The 21,939-nt window shown below is 44.4% G+C and overlaps 2 protein-coding genes across 13 annotated transcripts in view; one reads left to right on the forward strand and one right to left on the reverse strand.

Annotated features, from left to right (window-relative positions):
• Positions 1-6,232, reverse strand: part of LOC114585808 (outer mitochondrial transmembrane helix translocase) — a 46,063-nt gene extending 39,831 nt beyond the window's left edge. For 2 of the 4 annotated variants that reach the window (XM_028708696.2, XM_028708692.2), the window contains exons 1-2: positions 5,826-5,877; positions 164-374 (exon numbers count right to left, since the gene is read on the reverse strand). In XM_028708696.2, coding sequence (XP_028564529.2) covers positions 164-337 — 174 coding nt within the window. In that variant the 5' untranslated portion in view covers positions 338-374; positions 5,826-5,877. Of the gene's footprint in view, positions 1-163; positions 375-5,815; positions 5,878-6,078 lie in introns of those variants that run through there. The other 2 variants (XM_077919326.1, XM_028708693.2) reach the window with 2 other exon arrangements.
• Positions 5,909-21,939, forward strand: part of PIWIL2 (piwi like RNA-mediated gene silencing 2) — a 94,225-nt gene continuing 78,194 nt past the window's right edge. For 6 of the 9 annotated variants that reach the window (XM_028708685.2, XM_028708686.2, XM_028708687.2 and 3 more), the window contains exons 1-3: positions 12,691-12,902; positions 17,013-17,211; positions 19,840-19,918. In XM_028708685.2, the coding sequence (XP_028564518.2) occupies positions 12,706-12,902; positions 17,013-17,211; positions 19,840-19,918 (475 nt within the window). In that variant the 5' untranslated portion in view covers positions 12,691-12,705. Of the gene's footprint in view, positions 6,069-8,761; positions 8,798-12,690; positions 12,903-13,057; positions 13,192-17,012; positions 17,212-19,839; positions 19,919-21,939 lie in introns of those variants that run through there. The other 3 variants (XM_077919319.1, XM_028708690.2, XM_028708691.2) reach the window with 3 other exon arrangements.

Consider the following 21,939-nt stretch of genomic DNA (forward strand, 5'->3'; position numbering starts at 1 on the left):
CCGATTATTGGCATGTGGGTGTGCTGCTATGGGAGAACATATGAGGTATTCACCACAGCAGAATATCAGTGATCAAGATCTGTGACCACTTTAGGATTCCAAAATTATAGCCCAGTTGGTGCACACACACAGTGGACTTTGTGGGTAAGTTCCATGTATATACCTTTTTCTTTAGCTGTATCCTTTGCTTACGGGTTGGGTCCAAGGCATCTGATACCCACTTGATGCTGAAGTAGGTGGCAGCCCCAAAGACAGTCAGGCGAAGGAGAACAGCAAACACTTCATTCCGGGTCAGTGGCCGAGTCAGAAGGTCTTTGGAGACTTCCCCTAGCAACATCTCTTCTGTGTTTCAGGCAGCCAGACTACAAGCTGAACTACATTAAAAAAGTAAAAAAAGGGGGGAGGCGACAAGGGATATAAATGAATTAGAAAGGAAAAACTGCAGCCATTGTATCAGCATTTTGGATTGTCACAAGAGAGCCAGTGTGGTGTAGTGGTTAAGAGCGGTAGTCTCGTAATCTGGGGAACCGGGTTCGGGTCTCCACTCCTCCACATGCAGCTGCTGGGTGACCTTGGGCCAGTCACACTTCTCTGAAGTCTCTCAGCCCCACTCACCTCACAGAGTGATTGTTGTGGGGGCGGAAGGGAAAGGAGATTGTTAACCGCTTTGAGACTCCTGAAGGGGAGTGAAAGGCGGGATATCAAATCCAAATCCAAACTCTTCAAGTTCACAAAGCCAAGTAATGAAGTCACATTTCAGCCAAGGAGAGACAATGCTGGTGCTGTGTAGGAGCTATGAATCAGGAAGACCTCCTATTACAGTCCCACCTCTGCTATGAACTTTCTGATCTCTATGGGGGAGCAATTCTTACTCATCCTCAACCTCCCACCTCCATTATGGGGAAAGACTGTAGCTCAGTGGAAATATCACTCCCCCCCCCCGGTCATAGCAGTTCAAAAGCATACCAGCATGAGTAGATAAATAGGTACCGCTGCAGCGGGAAGGTAAATGGTGTTTCTGTGTGCCAGAAGCAGTTTAGTCCTGCTGGCCACATGACCCGGAAAGCTGTATGTGGACAAACACCAGCTCCCTCGGCCTGAAGTGAGATGAGCGCCACACCCCATAGCTGTCTTTGACTGGACCTAACCGTCCAGGGGCCTTTTACCTTGATGGGACTGTGCAAGGGGCTAAGTAAATATCCAGGTCAAAAAAGGCCTGGGGTGGAGTAAAGAGGTTAAATCAGTAAAGATACAATGGGCAAGAGATTTTGGATACAATATTCAAATATGCTTATAAGACATTAGGCAAAAGCATTAATTCAGAACAATGAGCCTTACGAATAAAGGGCATTGAGAAACTTCTGTATGGCAACAGCTGCTGAGAGTGTGTGGGTCCTGCTCCTGCCTCTCTCACCAGGCCTAGGGCCCCTGACAGACTACAAAAGGACTCCTGCAGCCCAGCAGAGAGTTCTGTTTGCATTCTTTTAAACTGCTTTTTGATCGTAGTTTTTTAAAAAAAATTGTTTTAACTGTTCTTAAGTGTTTTGGGGGGTTATTCAGCTGTTTCTGTTTATATTTTGATTATGTATTTTGTGTTTTTATATTGTAATTTTATCTTGTGAATTGGTCTGACCTGCGGGCAAATGGGGAAGAATATCGGTTATAAAAATGAATGCATTGCCAATCATGTTGTTTTTATTCCAATCAATACCTGTTATCAGTGGGACAGGTCACTTTAAAGAATGGCAGAAAGATATTTCTAAATTTATCTGGCAGGGGAAGAAACCAAGAATAAAATATGTAATTAACAGATGTTAAAGAAAGAGGTGGCTTCTCCCTGCCAGATCTGAGGTTATGCTATGAGGCGTCCTGCCTCTGCTGGCTTCGAGAATGGATAGCATTGGAAAATATGGATGTTCTAGATTTGGAAGGTCATGAAAACTGATTTGGTTGGCATGCATATCTATGGTATGAAAAGGTAAACTAATTGAAACTAACAAATTTTGAAGATATAAGAGAGTCATTAACAGATTGGTTACAATACCATCAATTAAATGATGTACTGTATTTAAAAAGGATAAAAGTAATGGATTCAGTAATGAAATCACAAGCTTTGAAAATGAATTGTTGCAAAATAAAGTAAAAGCACTATCTAAAATGTATAAGAGGTTGTTAGAATGAAGAGGTTAAATCAGTAAAGATACAATGGGCAAGAGATTTTGGATACAATATTCAACTCTTCATGGGAGAAGCTGTGGAGAGAGGATTTAACATTTATGGCATGCAGTACATTGAAAGAAAATTATATGAAGACGATGGACAGATGGTATTTGACTCCTAGTATGCTAGCAAATTTGTACATGACTAGTTCAAATATATGTTGGAAATGTAAAGTAAAAGAGGGCATCTTTATAATATGTGGTGGACTTGTAAGGCAATAAAAGCATATTGGGAAATGATATACAATGAGTTAAAAAAAATGTTTAAAATAACCTTTGTTAAAAAACCAGAAGCCTTTTTATTGGGAATTTTAGGTGCAGAGATACCAATGAATTATAAAAGACTATTCATGTACGCGACGACGGCAGCCCAGATACGGAAGGAAGACAAAACACCTTCAAGAGAAGAGTGGACAACAAAATTGATGGACTATGCTGAGATGGCTAAAATGACTGAAAAAATCAGGAACCAGGATGATAACAAATTTAACAAGGACTGGGAAAATTTTGTAACATACTTAAGAGAACACTGTAAACATTAGCAGGACTGAAGTAACACTTGCAATGTGAAAAGAACCATGGATATAAATAGACTTTTAAGGCTAAATAGAGGACGATATGATATGCAGTGGAAAATGGTTATTAGCAGACTCCACAGAGGGAAGGGAGGAAGTCTGAGAATTTGGAGAATTCTACACTTTTTGATTCTATTTAATGTGTGAATGTAAAATTAAATTGTAAAACCAATAACATTTTTTTTAAAAAAAAAGAGGCCTAGGACAGTATATGAATTTAATAAATAAATAAAGAATAGTTTTTGCTTGTTTTACTTCCTTATTTTTTCACATTTTTAGATCCCTAGCAATGGTGATTGATAATTAATAAACATTTAATATATATTGATATTTCTTGACTTTCTGTGATGGCCTGGGAATCTGATTCAGAGGCTGAACTGGAGGAATCCCAGCCTGCACAGGAGTCCCCGCCTCCAGGGCCGGCTGAGCCGGGGCAGGGCCTTGAATCTGAAGGGCCCTCACCTGTGCCAGATCCTCAGGAGCAGACACCAGATGAATCCACTCTGGCTCTGGGGGTGATTGAGGACCCATTGCCTGCAGGTGCTCCTCTCCCCGCCCTGTCAGGGGAAGGTGAGGTTGCCTCTGGGTCCAGTAACCCTCCAGCCTCTCCTGAGCTGCAGAGGCTCAGGGCAGAAAGGCGGAGGGAACTAAGTTCTCTCAGGAGGAGTGCTCGCCTTAAGGCCAGGAGAGGCGAGTCACCTGTGGGCCAGGACCGCCCTAGGCCCCAGAGGAGATAAAGGCCAGTCAGCCCAGTCCCAGGTTGCAGGAGCAACGTCGTTGGAAACCTGTTTCTGCCAGCACCCAGACCTGTTCTTTCGGAGTTCCCGTCCACGCCCGGCTTCCTGCTTTGGACCCCCGCTTCCCCCTTGGTGGATAGTCTCCAGACCCTCAACCCAGGACCACGCCTCACGGTAACCCCCCCCCCCCAGGACCAGCACACTTTCTTTCATTTACTTTTCTAAGAATATGGGTCAGGGTCAATGGCAACTTTATACGTTCAGGGGTGTGCATGTGTGAACGAACTCAGATATTTGGGAAACCCTAGATAATACTTTAGAATGTACTGTAGTACTACTTTAAACTTCAAAATGCCTCAAACTAAATCCCTTCCACCTCTTTATAGTCACTTGCAAGCAATATAAATTTTCCAGAAACATTAAAGCCATGAGGAAGACCCTTCTTTTCTCGGCCCTGTATACCTGAAGGAGCATCTCCACCCCATCTCTCAGCCTGGACATGGAGGTCCACCTCTGAGGGCCTTCTGGTGGTTCCCTCACTGTGAGAAGTGGAGTTACAGGGAACCAGGAAGAGGGCCTTCTTGGCAGCGGTGCCCTCCCTGTGGAACACCCTCTGTTCAGATGTCAAGAAAATAAACAACTATCTGACTTTGGCAGCCCTGTAACAGGAGGTTTTAAATATTTGATGTTCTATCATGTTTTTACTATTCTGCTGGGAACCACCCAGAATGGCTGGGAAAACCCAGCCAGATGGGCAGGGTATGAATAATAAAATTATTATTAATAATAATAATTTTATTGCACAAAATGAAAATTTTGGGGTGGGGGCAAATGAAATACATGTAATACTTATTTACTTCTTAAACTGCAGCTTATTTTACTGCAGTGATAACATAAAATACCCTATTTCAAATTTAGCATATAATTCAGGAGTGTTAAAAAGATCAAGAAGAGGTTTGTTGTCATATTCCTGGGTGGCAATGTGAGTTTTATCTACTTCAGTTTCTAACAGTAAGGTGTTCTCAGCTGCTGTTCCTTCAGCTGGTTTCTCCTGTTCAGAAACGCCCTTTTCTGTTTTTACAGAAGAGTTCTCTGGTACTGTTTGTAATATTTAAGAAATTTACAATGCACTTGTATGCGTGTTTATGCAGAAGAGAGACGCACTCTTGTTTAGCAGGTCCTGTCTAAGCTATTATTTCTCGTGCAACATCTATTCCCGGTGTCCACACCTCTTGTGCAGATAACAGAGTTGAGGATGGGAGGCAGCTTCAGTCAGGAAATTAGTGCAAAGAGCTTCCTCCACTAGTGGTCAAGTCCAAAGTCAAACTGGGTTCCCTGCAGCTGTTCTTAACCCTTTGAAAACTGGGATATCTATCCATGGATCTCGCTGCACCAGGGGAGAAGATTCTGTGGCCCTCCAGATACTGCAGAACTTGTAAGAAGCCCTGTTGGATCGGACTAAGGACCGATCTAGTCCAGGACTCTGTTCTACCATTGGAAAGCCTGCCAGCAGAACTTGAATGCAACACCACACTCCCCATGTGACAATTGCACTTCCCCCATGTGTGCTTCCCAGCAACTGGCATTCAGAGGCATCATGCCTCTGACAGTGGGGATAGAAGATTGTCGTTGTGGCTACGACCTGCTCAGTCTCTGACCATTGGCCATGATGACTGTGGCTGTTGGAAATTGGAGTCCAGTAACATCTGGAGAGCCAAAGGTTAGGCACTTCTGCTTTAAGCAATCCAGCCTGAGCTTCCTATTGGCTCTAAGGGGATGACAGTACTGATCTGCAATGTCAGGTTGTAAGAATTTTAATAAGCTCAGGGAGGGCAGTTGCAAACATCGGGAAGGTGCTGCAGAAATGCGAATTGTTGTCCTGGTTGTTACTATTCCACTGTTGAGCCCCAGAGGCCTGTCGGTAGTCGGCACGGCGCTCTCCAGATGCCTGGGAATGAGCCAGCACGGCCAATGGGCAGAGAGGCTGGAAGCTCAGGGGTCGGTCCTCCGGCGAGGGAGATGGACCAGGGCAGCCCAAGGCCACGTGGTCCAGCCTTGCCTAGCAGCGGCTCAGCTTCTCTCTCGGGGTCGGAGGAGCCCTTGCAATCGGCCTCGGACTGAGTCTCCTCCTCCTCCTCCTCCTCCTCGTCCTCGGGGCTCGGCCTCCCGGTCTCCTTTCGGGCCGCGTCGCTGGCCGTGGTGCTGAACGCGGCCTCGCCAGCCGAGCCCAGGGAGGGAGGGAGACGCGGCAGACCCCCTCCCAACTCGCCGCCGGGGAACTAACCCTTTCCTACCTGGGCCGCCGCCGCCTCCTTCCTGGGGCCCAGCATGATGCGCTTGCTGTGCCGGAGGATGCCTTTTGCTTCCGCGTCCTGGCACCGAAAAGAGTCACGTGTACAAAGGACAGCCCACTAGGGCCGGAGCAGGACTCCTGGGTTCCTGGCGGGCGCAGGTATCCAAGCAAGCTGCTTGTCTCTCCATTGGAGTTAGGCGCAGATTCGTTAATGAACAGCGCAATGCTGTCCATGTTTAAAAAGGTAAACTTACCCAGAAGTAATTCCTATGAAGTTTAATGCTACTTCCGCCCAGGTAAATAGGTCTCATGGGAGTCGGAAGAACTTATCTCTTAGTAAACGTGTATTGGCTTTTGGAGTAAGAGTAGGTAAAGGTAAAGGGACCGCTGACCATTAGGTCCAGTCAGGGACGACTCTGGGGTTGCGGTGCTCATCTCGCTTTATTGGCCGAGGGAGCCGGCATACAGCTTCTGGGTCATGTGATCAGCATGACTAAGCCGCTTCTGGCGAACCAGAGCAGTGCACGGAAACACTGTTTACCTTCCCGTCGAAGCGGTACCTATTTATCTACTTGCACTTTGACATGCTTTTGAACTGCTAGGTGGGCAGGAGCAGGGACGCCCCGTCGTGGGGATTCGAACTGCTGACCTTCTGATTGGCAAGCCCAAGAGGCTCAGTGGTTCAGACCACAGTGCCACCCATATCCCAAGAGTAGGTATGTTGCTGCATTAATCAATTAAAAGTTGCATTAGTAAATTCTTAATAATAATTAAAAAAGAAAGAAGAAAGAAGAAGCTTTGCCTTAGCACTAGGGGAAAATTTAATCAAGATGTTTTATAGATGGTACTTAACACCTGCCAAAATAGCTAAAATGCATAAAACAAAAGCAAACCTGTGTTGGAGGTACAGTACAGCAGAAGGGACACTTATACATATCTGGTGGACCTGTGAAAAAATCTAAAGCTTCGGGGATATAGTATATGATGAACTTTAAAAAATGTTTAAATATGATTTCGTAAAAATACAGAAGCTTTCCTATTAGGAATAACAGACACAGGTATAGCAAAAGAGGATCGGAAAATATTCCTGTATGCCACAGGCACGCGAGGACCTTAATTGCCAGAAATTGGAAAAAAGAATTTGTGCCAACAAAAAAAGAATGGCAGGATAAATTATTAGATTATACTGAATTGGCCAGATTAACAGAGACAATTAGGGGACAAGGTAGACAAGAATTCCAAAAAGAATGGGGGAAATGCAGAGAATACTTTACCAATCAGTGCCCCAAAATATACACCTGGACTTGTTTCGTTTGATTTCTATAGGAGACTTTGCGGTTTTTTAAGTCATAATTAGGAAAAATTGTAATAATCACATATAAAAGAAACAGTACACAAGAAGTAAATAAGGAGGCCATTTACAGGATAAAGGAAGTCTTTTATTTTTATGTTTTCTTTGTGTAAGGGGATAGGAGTTTAATTTTGATAATTAAATTGTCAATGGTGGTGGGTTTGTATGTATGAGTTGTTGTGGACTATGTTGTAAATAAAATAATAATAATAATAATTTTTTTAAGAAGCTTTGGAGCAAAAAGCACAAGGCTTATAAACACATGTGACACAGGTTGTGATGTTGCAGAAGGCTTTTGAAATATAGGCTATCACCCTTCTAACATATATATGAGAGAATTAGAGAATCATAGAATTGTAGAGTTGTAGAGTTGGAAGGAACCCAAAAGGTCATCTAGTCCAATCCCCTGTAATGCAGGAATCTCAACTAGGGCATCTGTGACAGATGGCCATTTAACCTCTAATTTAAAAACTATAAGAAAGGAGAGCCCACCTCCTGAAGGAGTCTGTTCCACTGCTGAACAGGTCTTACTGTCAGAAAGCTTTTCCTGATGCTTAGTCCTTTCTTGTAATTTGAAGCCATTGGCTTGACTCCTACACTCCAGAGCAGCAGGGGGGAAAACTTGTTCCCTCTTCCATGTGACAGCCCTTTATATAGTTGAACATCATGATCCTATCTCCTCTCCGTCTCCTCTTTTCCAGGCTAAACATACCCAGCTCCCTCAACTGTTCCTCATAGGGCTTTGTCTCCAGACCCTTGATCATCCTGGTTGCCCTTCTCTGCACACGTTCCAGCTTGTCAACATCCTTCTTAAACTGTGGTGCCCAGAATTGGACACAGTATTCCTGGTGTGGTCTGACCAAGGCAGAATAGAGTGGGACTTCAACTTCCCTTGATCTGGACGCTAGACTTCTGTTGATGCAGCCTAGAATAGCATTAACTTTTTTGCAGCTGCCTCACTCTGTTGACTTATGTTAAGCATGTGGTCCACTAAGACCCCTAGAGCTTTTTCACATGTATTGCTAGTAAGCCAGGTATCCTCCACCTTATATTTGTGCATCTGGTTCTTCCTGCCTAAGTGCAGAACCTTATATTTGTCCCAGTTCTCCAATCTGTGAAGGTCATTTTGAATTCTGCAGCATTACCCGCCCCCCCGGGTTTGGTGTCATCTGCAAATTTTATGAGCATCCCCTCAATTCCTTCATCCAAGTTGTTTATGAAGATGTTGAACAACAATGGGCCCAGGACAGAACCATGTGGCACCCCGCTTGTCACTTTTCCCCAGGATGATAAGGAACCATTAATGAGTACTCTTTGGGTTCAATCAGTCAACCAGCTACAAATCCACCTAACAGTCACCTTGTTCACCCCACATTTTACCAGCTTCCTCACAAGAACATCAAAAGCTTTACTGAAATCAATATACACTACGTCCACAGCATTCCCCTGATCCATGTAACTCCATGGAAAAAAGAAATGAGATTTGTCTGACATGACTTATTTTTGAGAAACCCATGCTGGGTCTTAGGAATCACAGCATCCTTTTCTAAGTGCTCACAGACCAACTGTTGAATTATCTGTTCTAGGACCTTTCCTGGTATCGATGTGAAGCTCATTGGTTGGTAAGTTACCTGGGTCTTCTTTTTTCACATTTTTGAAGATGGGGACATTTGCCTGCCTCCATTCTGCAGAGACCTCACCTGTTCTCTAAGAATTCCCAAGGATCACAAACAAAGGCTCTGAGATTACACCCACAAGCTCCTTAACTGAAATGCATTCCTGTTTGATTTAAGCTGCTTTGAGCATGATTTTTTGTGGAAAAGCAGCATACAAATCAAATGAATTAACAAAACAGAAAACCAATACAAAACAAACAAAGATGTAGCATGGGTGTAGCCAGGATTTTTGTTGGCAGGTCATGCTTTTTGGGGGGTCAGAACCTCAGATTTGTATTGATTCTGATTGATCTAAGGGGGCAGCTGCCCTTGGCAATGGCCCATGAACAGTCACATAACCTCACAGGAAATTATTTCAAGATTGTTAGGAGGAATATATTTCGGTCATCAAATGCTTTGGTGAAGAGGAATGCTTAAAATTTATTTCTGAATATAAATAATGAAGAAGCCAGATACAACTCACAAGGGGGGCATTCTATAACAGAGAATTATTACCCCAAATGCCCCATTGCAGGTCAGTGCCCATTGGACAGCACCTGGAGGCAGCAGCACCAGCAGTTCCTCCCTTGCTGATTTTAGGGCCCAAGACGGTCAGTATTGAGAGAGGTGCTCTTTTAGGTATAGTACTTGTGTTTAAAGCAGTTTATGGCTTTGTATTGTAATGATAAGACCCAGTAGTTCACTGACAGCCAGGGCAGTGCTTTCAGGATGACACATGGTGCCATCAGGCTGCCCCTCTCACCAATTTTTTCATTTGTTGCAGCTTCTGGATCATCTTCAAGGGCAGCCCCATATAGAGCATGTTGGTATTTGTACTGTATTTGTTAGGAAATGTATTTTACTATACACACACACACACACACACACACACATACTGGGGAAAAGAAAACATATACAGCATGGGTAGGCAAAGTAAGCCCTGGGGGCCAGATTCTGGCCCAATTGCCTTTTAAATCAGGCCTGTGGACGGTCTGGAAAGCAGTGTGTTTTTACATGAGTAGAATGTGTCCTTTTATTTAAAATGCATCTCTGGGTTATTTGTGGGGCATAGGAATTCGTTCAGGTTTTGGACTTCCGGGGAGGCGCCTCCGGCAATGGCTGGATTCCTCTGATCGGGAGGAATCAGCTCCGTGGAAATCTGGGTCTGGCCACCATGGCGAAGGCGGAAACCCATCAAAAATCACAGGTGGGAGAAGCCTGTGAGCGTGGGATTCGGCGGGCACCTTTTGCGCCTCCCCCACTCGAAGGGAAACCCGGTTTTGGGGATCCGGAGCGACGTGGGGTGAGCGGCGCGGTGCTTCGAATCATCTGCTTCTTTCACGGAGCGAAGCCGCATAGCTGTTGTCGGAGAGCGCTGACTTTTTCCTGTAGACAATTTGACTCTAAAGTAACTACCCGTGAGTAGAGCTTAATCGGGAAAATTGGATTTTTAAAACGTCTAATTTGACATCGAAACGGGGAAAGTTCAATACAGGAAGTCCGCCTTCTCCTTTTGTAAATAATCTGAAGCAATTGAGGCTGCAAGCTGAAGTCTTGGAAAGCCTTTTGTAAAAGACTAAATTTTCATAAGTAAAGAATACAATCCCCCCCCTTGGAGGCAGGAGAAGGGGGGGGGAGTTGTGGACTGAGTTTGCCTGCGGAAGAGACCAAGAGAGGTAAAATACCGCCGCTCGGACCCTGGGAACGGGCTGCTAGTAGGTCCGACGTTTGGTGGGACGTTTATTGACAGCGTTTGGATCGTTCATTGACAGTTCGCTTAAGAGAAGATACGTTGTTTCTACTGTCTCCAGCAGTGAAAGTAACTGAAAATTGAAACTAGTTTTGGGTCGTTTGAACTGTGCTTATAAGAGGATATTATTTATCAATACAAATAGAAACTGTTTCCCTCTAGTGGAAGTTCTTGAAACTGTAATAGAGCTATATATATAGAGCTATATAAGATCTGGGCTGGGAAATTTCCAGCTGCAAGATTAAAATCGTGAGACTGTGAGACTGACCTTGAATCTACTGAGTGTTATGGCAGATGGGAAAGACGGAATGTTGCCAGAAGAGGCCTTAGCGGTTGTATTAATGAAAATAAGTGACTCGCTGGAACAGCTTCATAAGAAAATAGATGTGATGAATATGAAAGTGGATGCTGTAAATTTTAAAAATGACTTGATGACAGAAAGTTTAAATAACCTAGGACAAAAGGTGAATATCAATACAGAAACCACCCAGAAATTGATACAGGAATTTACCCTGATATGGCAAACTGCGGATGAAGTTAAGGAGGAAACCCTTGCTGCTGAAGTTAAAGTAATTCAACTGGAGAGAGCCTCATCCATACAAGGACAACTTGAGGAATACAAGCTGACACCTGTTATGACTGAACTTAAAGAGAAACAGATGAAATTGAGGATCAGAGCCCTACCTGAGGAAAAGAAAAGCTTGATAGAGTTTCAGGAGGAGATAGGACTAACTTTGGTTGAGAAAGAGAAGTACTTGGGGGTTAGTATGACCGCCAGAAATGTGAATCCATTCAAGGGCAACTGTGAAGGACGTCGGCTTGAAGAGAAGAGGGATTTGGAAATAGGGTCAAATTGGAAGTTGTTATTGTTGGGCCGAGTTGCTGTGGTGGGGACGAGGATTGCTGTGATGTCGGGGATGTCGCTTTTGTTTCAAACATTGCAAGCTTTGGATGGGAGGGATTGTCTCAGGAGGTGGCAGAGGGACGCCTCTAGATTTGGTTGGCAGGGCAGGAAGCCTCGAGTAAATTTTAGGATATTAACGGATGCTAAAGAAGGAGGTGGACTTGCCCTGCCAGACCCCTAAATTTTGTTGTGAACCATCTGCTTTTTGCTGGCTGAGAGAATCGGCAGAATCCGAGACCAGGGAGAAGAGCTGGTGGAAAAAGACTGGAAGTTTAAAGACTATAGAAATATTGCAAAATTAATGAATGTTAGAACAAAGTTGGAATGAAGTTATATGGCTTTAGCAGAAATGTTATAAGGAATTAAGTATAAATAGATTCATAGAGCATTAAGGGGAACAAAATAAGGTTAGAATGTGTTAAGATAATTATAGGATAGGAAACAGAGGAAGATGGAAAGGAATTGCTGAAAAAATTGATGTGGAATACAAAAAGGGAGGTGTGAGGAAGTCGTGGAAATAAGCGAACGAAAAGATATGACATTGAAATTGTTTAATGTGTTGTAAATGGTTTTTGTTTTGTTTTATTTGTCTTATGTGTTAGTGTTTTGTAGTGTTTTTGTATTGTGTTGTTTTTCGTTGTTTTTTCTTTTTTGTTTGTAGTGTTTAAATTTTTGGAAACTCAATAAATATATATATTTTTTTAAAAGGAATTTGTTCAGGTTTTTTTCTTCAAAATAAAGTCCGCCCCCCCCCCCACAAGGTCTGAGGGACAGTGGACCGGCCCCTTGCTGAAAAAGTTTGCTGACCCAATACAGTATAATGTAAAAGCTGCAAAAGTGACTCCAATCAAGGTCACAGAAGCGCTGAATTATTGCTTTGTTAACTTAGTCTTGTCTGCCTGAGAAGAGTGGGCAAGAGTTGGTCTGTCTGTTTTGTTGCCTGAGAACATGGGAGTGTGAAGACGTCAAGCAGACTCTGTTCTGAGGAACTGATGAAGACAGGAAGCGATGCACTCCTGATTTATGCATTGCTACGAAACAGGGAGTGTTTGGAGCAAGAAGACCAAACCGTCTCTTGGGCTCGAAGGAGAGAAACAAATTCTATTGAACCTGATCTATCAACACAGCTTGTTCAATTACTGCCATGGCAAGAGGCAGAGCAGAGGCCAGAGAGGCGGGGCTGCAGTTCAAAATCCAACCCCAACGGCTGCTTGGAGCCTTATGAGGAAGTCGCCCTTGAAATTGACCACGCCCTACGGACGCGCTCCCGATTTCCCCCCCTCCTTTCCCAATGGTACAGTTATAGACTGTACCATTAAACGGTGGTGGGTGAAAGCCAGACTGAGGCAGGGATATACTCCTAATGACCATTCACTGGCGAGATGTCCTAATGAACTACTTGACGTATTTCTTAATGAGTAAGTTCAAGCTCGCGCCGGACGTGATGGGCCTTTCTTATTCCTTCTGGCCCACCCTTTGCTTTGGGAACTTGGGCTGCTCCTAACCCCCTGGGGCGGGGCGGGGCGAGGGGCGGGGCCGGCCACGTGCTCTAAAGGCGCGAAGGCGGGGCTGGCGAGGGCGCCGGGCGGAGTGCGCGTGCGTGAGATTTCGGCGGCGCGAGGAGGGCGCGTTGGTCTCGCTGCCGCCGCCTCGCCAACCGCCTCGCTGGGCTGCGCTGCTCGGCCGGCGCCCTGAGGGGACAGGCGGGTAAGGAGCGGGTCCGGCCAGGGGCGGTTTTCTGAGGCCGCCTTAGCGGGGCTCCTCTCGGGCGGGCTTGGCTGGGGGCGCCTTGCCCTCGCTGCTCGCCGGCTGCCCCGAGCAGGGCGGCCCCGCTTCCCGAGGCGCGTCCTCCCCGCTGGCCGCTCCCAGGTCGGAGGGTCGGGGGACCCCAGGCTCCAAGGCCCGCAGCCGCAGCTCGACTGGTAGCGTTCCCTGGGAGGCGGCGCTGGGTCCTGTGGGCCTTGGGCGACGATGGGTTGGTGCGGATATCCTTGGCTGCTATTGTATTTTTGCTCAATTTTTGTTTTTGTGTCGGTTTTACTTAGTCTTTATTGAACTGTCAACATCGGCACATAGGTGTGTGTGTAAGAGAGAGAGGTAGTAAACTGATCCAGCGTGTTCACCTACTGCTGGATAAATAACGCCCATTCACAAGGCAAGCAGATGGTGTACAGGTGGCAGTTTAGGAATTGCAAGATTGCCATGGGTGTGAATTGTGAATATACAATATTGCACAGGTATGTGGACAACCACTGCCGTGAACTGTACACATGGTTTTAAAAGAGGGAATCTGCACTGGACAATGTTAATCTGATCTTGAAGGAAACGGTTAAGAAATAACTTCAGGGCTGGATGGACAGCAGTTAAGTCTTCTGAGAAGACCCTCGATTCATGAGACTTGGAACACCGTTTCAAAATGGAAGCAGATACATTGATTTTCCATTTTGTTGTTGTTGTTTAGTCGTTTATTCGTGTCCGACTCTTCATGACCCCATGGACCAGAGCACGCCAGGCACCTGTGTCCTCCACCATTACAGGTTCTCATTTGGTTGTATAGTTTAATAAGTATCAAACTTGCTTTCTGCAAAGTTACAGAAGAGCACCCAAGGTTGTTTTGGTTAGGAGGTCCAGCAGGTTCAGAAAAGGTAATGGAAGAACAAGAGTCATTCTTGGGCCCATAATAATTCAAAAAGTGGCCTTGCTGGAGTCCTGTAAATAACATTCATGTTGATAATAGGAATAGAAATGGCCTTACAGGGTTACAGCTATTGGTTCTCACTTAAGCTGTTAGATAAGGTTGATTTGAAACACACACACCCCATCGCCATTTCTTGCTGATGTAGATTTCACTCCCTCCTTCCCTGGAAGAGGAGATGGCACCATTTTGTGGTTCACGTCAGGTGCCAAAATGTTTTGGGTCACCCAAATTAATATAGCTTATTAGCACTTGTTAAACTAGCTGATGGTTTTTACTACACCTGTTCCTGGAAAACTGGTAGAAAGTATTGTAAAGAACATAGAAGAATAAACCCCTACTAAAGCAGAGCAAGCATGGCTTCTGCAAGGAAGGTCCTGTCTCTCAAACCTTTTAGAATTCTTTGAGAGTGTCAGTAAGCTTATAGGTAGAGGTAGTCCAGTTGACATAGTGTACTTGGACCAAAGACTCCTACATAAGCTTGGCAGTCAAGAAAAAGAGGAGATCAGGAATTGGTTAAGTTGCAGGAAGCAAAGAATAGGAATAAATAGACCCTTTTCCAGTTGTTGCCACCAACGCTGCTGGAACAACGTCACCTCCACCAGAGCAAAGTGGGACTGCGCTGAGCTGCTTGCCTGTCTGCCTCCGCAGGCAAGCCCAGCTGGCCAGCATGGCCCTTGCGCGGAGAGGAGCACCAGGCCACACTGGGATTGTCTATGTGTGGGTGCTTGGTTCACACCCCCTCAAAAATCTTGTGCCCGGAGCCACGGCCCCTGTGGCACCCCCTGCTGTGCAGTTCAAAAAGGTTCAGGAAAGGGCAACTAAAAAGGGATATAGTGACTCCTCTATGAGAAAAGGTTGTACGGTAGTGTTTGGACTTTTTAGTTTAGAGAAAAGGTGAGTAAGAGGTGACATGATAGAAGTTTGCAAAATTATGCATCGCACTGAGAAAGTGGAACGAAGAAAGTTTGTCTTCCTCTGTCAGAACACTAGAACTTGTGGATATCCAGTGAAGCTGAATGTTAGAAGTTTCAGGAAAGATAAAAGAAAGTACTTAATTGAAAAGCCTGAATTCAGTATGCATTGTTTACTGATTCTTTAAAGATGTCTAACTCCTGGCACTCCTGGTGGCTCAAGTAACTCAGACATCCATGGGGTCACGAAGAGTCGGACATGACTAATCGACTAAACAACAACTCCTGATGCATCTCTTTACCATTCTTATTGTGAAACAAATCCTTTCTCTTTAACTTTCACAAGACTCAGAGTGGCAGTTTAAAAGGGACAGGGATGATATTAAATAAAGGCACATTCTGCATCTATTCCTGAGCAGAGTTATATACCCAAAAGACAATATTTCTGGGAAGGTCGGAGAGTACAGTATTTTAAACCAAGCCTAAGAAATACACACACTACCACAAGGCTACCTCAGTCTTGGGGTGCGGCAGGACATCCAAGTCACCATTGCTTCAGGTTTTCTGGTTCCCTTGTATTGGCAATAAAATCTGCCTCAGGTAGGAGGAAAGGTGTAGAGTCCACCTCAGCCACCAACTTGGATGGCTTTAAAGGAGGATTTGTTGCCCACCTATCATCTGACATTGGTGCTCCCAAGTCCCAAAGCTAGTGCTTCAAAGCTAGGTGCTGCTGAAACAGAGGAGAGGGATGTTGTTTCAGCAGAAGTTTCAGTGCAACCCCCTTCATTATCAGAAGTTGATATGTTATCAGCCATGAGGATGATGATCTGGTCTGTGTTGCTGAAAAGGTTCCTCAACCCTGGCATATGCACTGATACAACTCATTCAAGGCATCACCCCATAACCAACAGTTTCCCTGAATTTGTGGAAAAGTACAAACATTTTTTTTAGGGGACGCGGGTGGCGCTGTGGGTAAAAGCCTCAGCACCTAGGGCTTGCCGATCGAAAGGTTGGCGGTTCGAATCCCCGCGGTGGGGTGTGCTCCCATTGTTCGGTCCCAGCGCCTGCCAACCTAGCAGTTCGAAAGCACCCCCAGGTGCAAGTAGATAAATAGGGACCGCTTACTAGCGGGAAGGTAAACGGCGTTTCCGTGTGCGGCTCTGGCTCACCAGAGCAGCGATGTCACGCTGGCCACGTGACCCGGAAGTGTCTGCGGACAGCGCTGGCCCCCGGCCTCTTGAGTGAGATGGGCGCACAACCCTAGAGTCTGTCAAGACTGGCCCGTACGGGCAGGGGTACCTTTACCTTTTTACAAACATTTTATTTCCTCTCAAAATCCTCTCTAATTGGTTATATAAAAGTTTCACTTTCATGCCTTCCCCCCCTCCCCACCCAAAAAAGTTGGAATTTTAGTTTGGTGAATATGCAGAGGGTTCTCTTAGAATAGTGTCTTTGAACACATTAGCTAGTCACTGAACTATATCCCAAGGCTCTATGGGGAGAGGGAATGGTTGTTTAACCAGTTTTAAGTCTGGTGTATCTGTGCTCATTAAGGTCTACCATTGTTGGTGCTTAGGCTGTTGTTGGTCTGTGTGGGCCATTTTCTTCTGCTTTTTCTCTGAGGGAGGGAGGTGTTCATGGGGGCGGGGAGTTGGAAGTACATTGTAGAATGATGAGAACCTAATTCTTGCGAAGGTCTTTCTTCACTATTTAAGGAGAGTGATAGGAGACCTAGGGTTGGGGGGTGGCAATAAAATGAGATGTTGATGGTGGTAGAGGTGGATTGTGCTAGTCTTGGTAGATGGTTCAAGGGCATCTTTGTAGTCTTGTTTCAGACTTAATTTGGCATGGTGAACTGGGATCACTATAGAGAGCCCCTTGCTGTATGCTTCTGAAATGTGTTTTTCCCCCTCAAACAGTATCATGTATCCCACAAGACCCCCATTTCGGGGTGGTGCATCTTTCCACATGCCTCAGAGTGGCCATGTGCCTGAATCTCCACCACAGCTGCTTACAATTGAAGATAATGTATACAGTAGAGGAAGGTCTATTCCTTCAGCTGGTAGGATGCAAAGAGTATGCGAGATGGTACAGAAACAACCAGGACATTTGCAGCAGGTAAATATACAACTTTTATAATCTCATCAGTGATACTTTGCTGGAAAGTGGTTGGCCAGTACCTGCAGGTTCATGCTAAAACTAGATCCCTTGTTCTTTTGGTACACAATGCTGTACAGGGAGATGTTACATGGCATACTTGGGTTCACTATAACTGATAGGAGGAATGTTTCTTCTCTATAGCGAATTCTGCTGTGTGTCCTGCATATTAATAGCTGTTGCTCAGTCATCACTTAGAACACGAGAAAAGGAAAATGATTTTAAAAGACAGGATTTTTCTGTTAAGTTAGCTTCCCACTACCCCTTTACTCTGGAATTGCCATACTTTGATTGCTCACTACTTTTTTTTATCTTTTAAATATATTTTATTGAAAATATTGCAATTAAAATAAAGTGGAGGAATATCTGGATGACATGGTTGCTAGCTAATTGCAGTCTTTGCTGTCCTGTTCCCCCACTTTTGGTAATAAAATGCAATTGTAGTACAGTGATACCTCAGGTTACAGACGCTTCAGGTTACAGACTCCGCTAACTCAGAAATAGTACCTTGAGTTAAGAACTTTGCTTCAGGATGAGAACAGAAACCAAGTGACGGCGGCGGCAGTGGGAGGCCCCATTAGCTGAAGTGGTACCTCGGGTTAAGAATGGACCTCCAGAACGAATTAAGTTCTTAACCCAAGGTACCACTAGTTATACCTCATGTTGCGTCCGCTTCATGTTACGTGTTTTCGTGTTGCGTCCTGTGGCAACCTGGAAGTACCAGAACGGGTTACTTCCGGGTTTCGCCGCTCATGCATTTGCAGAAGTGGCATTTCGGCTTGCATCAGTTCCATGTTACAGACGGGCCTCCAGAACGGATCCCATCCGTAACATGAGGTTCCACTGTATCTTTTTGCTTGTTTTCTTACCCTCGCTCCCTTTAGTAAAAAGGGAGAGATTGGTGAGATGAGGTCTTTGTTGGGGTGGGGGGAATGGAGGGGAGAAGATTTAGCTGGCTGCCTTAGGCTGAAATAGGAGGTTGGGTACCATGTGAGAATGATGGGGAGGGTGTTTTTCAGTAAGCAGTGGAAGCAAATGCGTGTCAACTCACAAGCAAGCCGTACTGAACTCAATGGAGCTTACTCCCAGGAAAGTAGAAGTAAGTTTAGTTACTCAGTGGGGCTTATGCATGCACAGATTCCACCTAGACCTCTGAGTGGGGAAGCAGATGCAACCTAAGTAAATCACTTAAACTACTCGTAAATTAGTTGAAAATATATTAAATATAACGTATGGAAGTTTGTTTATTATTTTTATAAAATCTACTACTTCCTTACATTTTAAGGCCCTCCTTAAATGTAAAGCGCGGCACACCCTCCACCACTGCAGGGAGGTACAGCGGCATCCTCTGCCTCCACAGGGAGGTGCAGCAAGGCCCTCTGCTACTGCAGCGAAGCGCAGCATACCCACTACTGCCACTGGGAGGCACGGCAAGACCCTCTGCTGCTGCAGGGAAGCACGACACACCCTCTGCCACCACAGGGATATATATCATGATATATCATGATATCGTGATATTTCGCTCGTGATAAATTGTGATGTTGAAAACCAGATATTGCCCATCACTACTTGTGAGTCATGTTCTAGGAGGATCTCACTACAGCCTAGGTCATTACTGAATAGTATGGTGCTATTAGGGCTGGATGATGCCAGCTTTTCAACATTGCGATGTCTCACCAGCTAAGCATAGCGATGTAGTGATACAGTGTGATGTTGAAAAATGGAGGGAGAAACAAACAGCACCGGCCCTGGCCCTGCAAGGTTCCTGGGTAAAGCCAATGCCACTCCTGCCAGTACCTGGCACAGGGAGGAAGGAGGCAGTGGAGAAGGCAAGTAAGGTGCAGGCAAGCCCCACCCGCTGAGTGAAGGCGGCATTGTGCTCTGGCCTTGAACGATGTTTCAATACATTGCCCAGGCCTTCATGTTATATTCAATTGCAGTTTGGAACATTCTAAAGAAATGTGGAAAAGCAAGGTTTCAGTAAAACTAAAGGGTTCTAGTGTAGAAACATTGTTCAAGGATACATTGTCAAGTGTAAAAGTGAATCTTTTAAAACTGGCTAGATTTTCCTACCTCATTCAGAAAGGGAGATTTATTTTTATTTTATTTTTTAGAATAATGGGCGTTCTCTTTTGTATTTGTATTTTGTGTGTGTAAAAATTAATTAACATTTGTATTTTGAAAAGACATTCAAGAAGAATCTTAAATAAAACATGGCTAGAAAACTAGCTGTTTTCTGAATACTATAGTTAGATGCTTGTGGAACTAATTTGTATTGGGCAGAGAGCTTATCATGCTGCTGCTTGGGCCTGTTTGAGGGAGGGTTTTGATGTTTGATGTTTGATTGTGTTTTTACTATTCCTCTGGGCTAGGGCAACATATAGGCAGTATACAAATAACAAAATTATTGTTGTTGTTGAAAAACTTCTAGCTTAGTTTTAGGTTTGCAACTTAGATGCAGAAATTTCCTTCGTTTGCAAAAGTCTAGTTAAATTTTCAAGAGTTATCATTGGCAGTTGTTCCAGTTGGCCTTATGCTTAACCAGTAGGTATAATGGGTAGAGTCTCTCTGTCCTCCATTCTATTTTAGGAGCATTCCACATCTACCTCGACCTTGGGTTCCATGTTCCGGGGACTTGGTTTTGAGACTGCTCCACAGCCTGCTTTGGGTAAGTTAGACCTATCACATAGGAGCTTCTTTCTTGTACTTTAGTAATGTGTGTCCTTAGGTAGTACCTACACCTGTAACAATAATGTTGCATGATGCTCCAATCCCTGAGCAGTGTGAGATGCCAGGGGTTTCAGGCGTTTACTCAAGGTTCGTGTGTTCCTTTGGAATGAGGGACAGCAGAGAATGTGGTGTCTGGACTTCCGGGTTAGCGCCATCGTCGAATGGCGGATTCCCTCCGAGCTCCGGAGGGAATCTGCTCAGCAGGGGTCGGGTCCTGCCGCGCAGAAGCCCGTGGACTTGGTGGGACGGGGAGCGGCGCGGTGCTGTGAGTCCTCTGCTTCCCCTGCCGAGTGAAGCCGCATGTCATTGACGGAGAGCGCTGACTTCTTCTGAATATTTGGACTAAAAGCAACAACCCGTGAGTAATACGGAAATTGGACTTAAAAGGGAAATTTTTCTCTTTTTTTTGATTTGGCACGATCGGTGAAGGCGCAAAGAGGAAGTCCGTCTCCCCGCATTGTAAACAATTTAAAGCAAGGACTAGATAACTAAGGTTGAGAGAACATCCTTTTCTTTGTTGGATAAAAGTTATTAATTTCACGATTGGAAAGTACAAGTAACTTTGCTGGAGGATAAGAGTTGATTTTGAGAGTTAAAGTGCAACCCCCCGGGAACCGGGAGTGATCCGCGAGAGAACCTGGTGAAGAGATACAGAAGATTTTGACAGCTGTCAAAGTAGCTGTCAAAGTTGGGCAATAAAAAGAGAACTTTGTTTCTGTGACTTTGCTGGTTAGATTTGTTACAATTTGGATATAAATTGTTGAAAACAAGGAAGAACAAGTTATTTTGACTTTTGGGTTGGAAATGGAAGGATACTAAGTAACCATAATCCCTCTAGAGGGGGTTTTGGGATGTTACAAGAATGGCTGTAAGTGGAAAAATACTCATAGAGCTGAACAGGACTTTTTATCTCCTGGGAAAGCTTCAAGAACAAAGCAATATTTTGACTATGAGGGCTACTACACTGAACGAAACAGTAAACAAATTTACTGAAACTGGAAGGGACTTGACTCAAGTTTTTGTTCCTGAACAAAAAGTCCTTGTAGCGGAATCAAAAGTGTTTGCAGCTGAGCAGGAAAAGAAACTTCAGAAATTTGAGAAAGGGGAACAAGGGATACATGATGATTTGGAAGGGAATGAAGGAGGAGTTACAACGCCACAGAAGATCAAGGAAGGCCAGAGGCCTGCTAGGAAGGACATAAAGGAAAACAAGAATTGGATGATGAAAATTTGGTTTGAATTGGACAATGAAGATTGGAGAGATCTCCTGATGTGGAGATCTGAAGACCTATGGACTACAAATTTGATCAAGACGGAAGTTGGAGCTTTTGGGACATTCAGACTCAAAAGGATTAAGAAACAAGATTTGAGCTCCACTTTTAAATATAGAGGCCTAGATGGAAGAAAAATGGACATCTTCGAGACAGAGCTTCTCCGAGATCTGGTGTTTGATATAAAGGACTATCAAAAAAACCGGCAAAGAGGAACTGTGAGAAAATTAAGAGCCTCGGATGTGAGGTCTCCAGGTTGATAGTAAATAGACTGATGGACATTGGGGATCAAAACCGGGAAAGGGGGGCTGGAGTTTGGGAATCCAAAGGGTGTATAATTATATTTTGAATTTTTCTTCTTTTTTTATTTTGTTTTGCTATGAGTACAAAAAAGGGGAATTCGTGGAAGGGAATTGGGATCGACCTTAGAAAAAGATTTTAATGTACAAAGACTGTGGATTATAAGGCGAAAGTGGCTATACAAAATGAACTAAATTGAATAATGAATTAAAAACAATAAGGTCAAAAATTGGGGATAAGAACTTGTTGAACCAAATAAGTGGAGATGGAATACAAGAAGGGGAGGTGTGGGGAAGTCTTGGAAAGATGTTATTGAAAATAAGGTTTAAATGGTAAATGTTGTCTTTTTTTTTTCTTTTTCTTTTTTCTGTATTTTTTGAAAATTGCA

Source organism: Podarcis muralis, chromosome 15, assembly GCF_964188315.1.
Source record: "Podarcis muralis chromosome 15, rPodMur119.hap1.1, whole genome shotgun sequence".
Lineage (NCBI taxonomy): Eukaryota > Metazoa > Chordata > Lepidosauria > Squamata > Lacertidae > Podarcis > Podarcis muralis.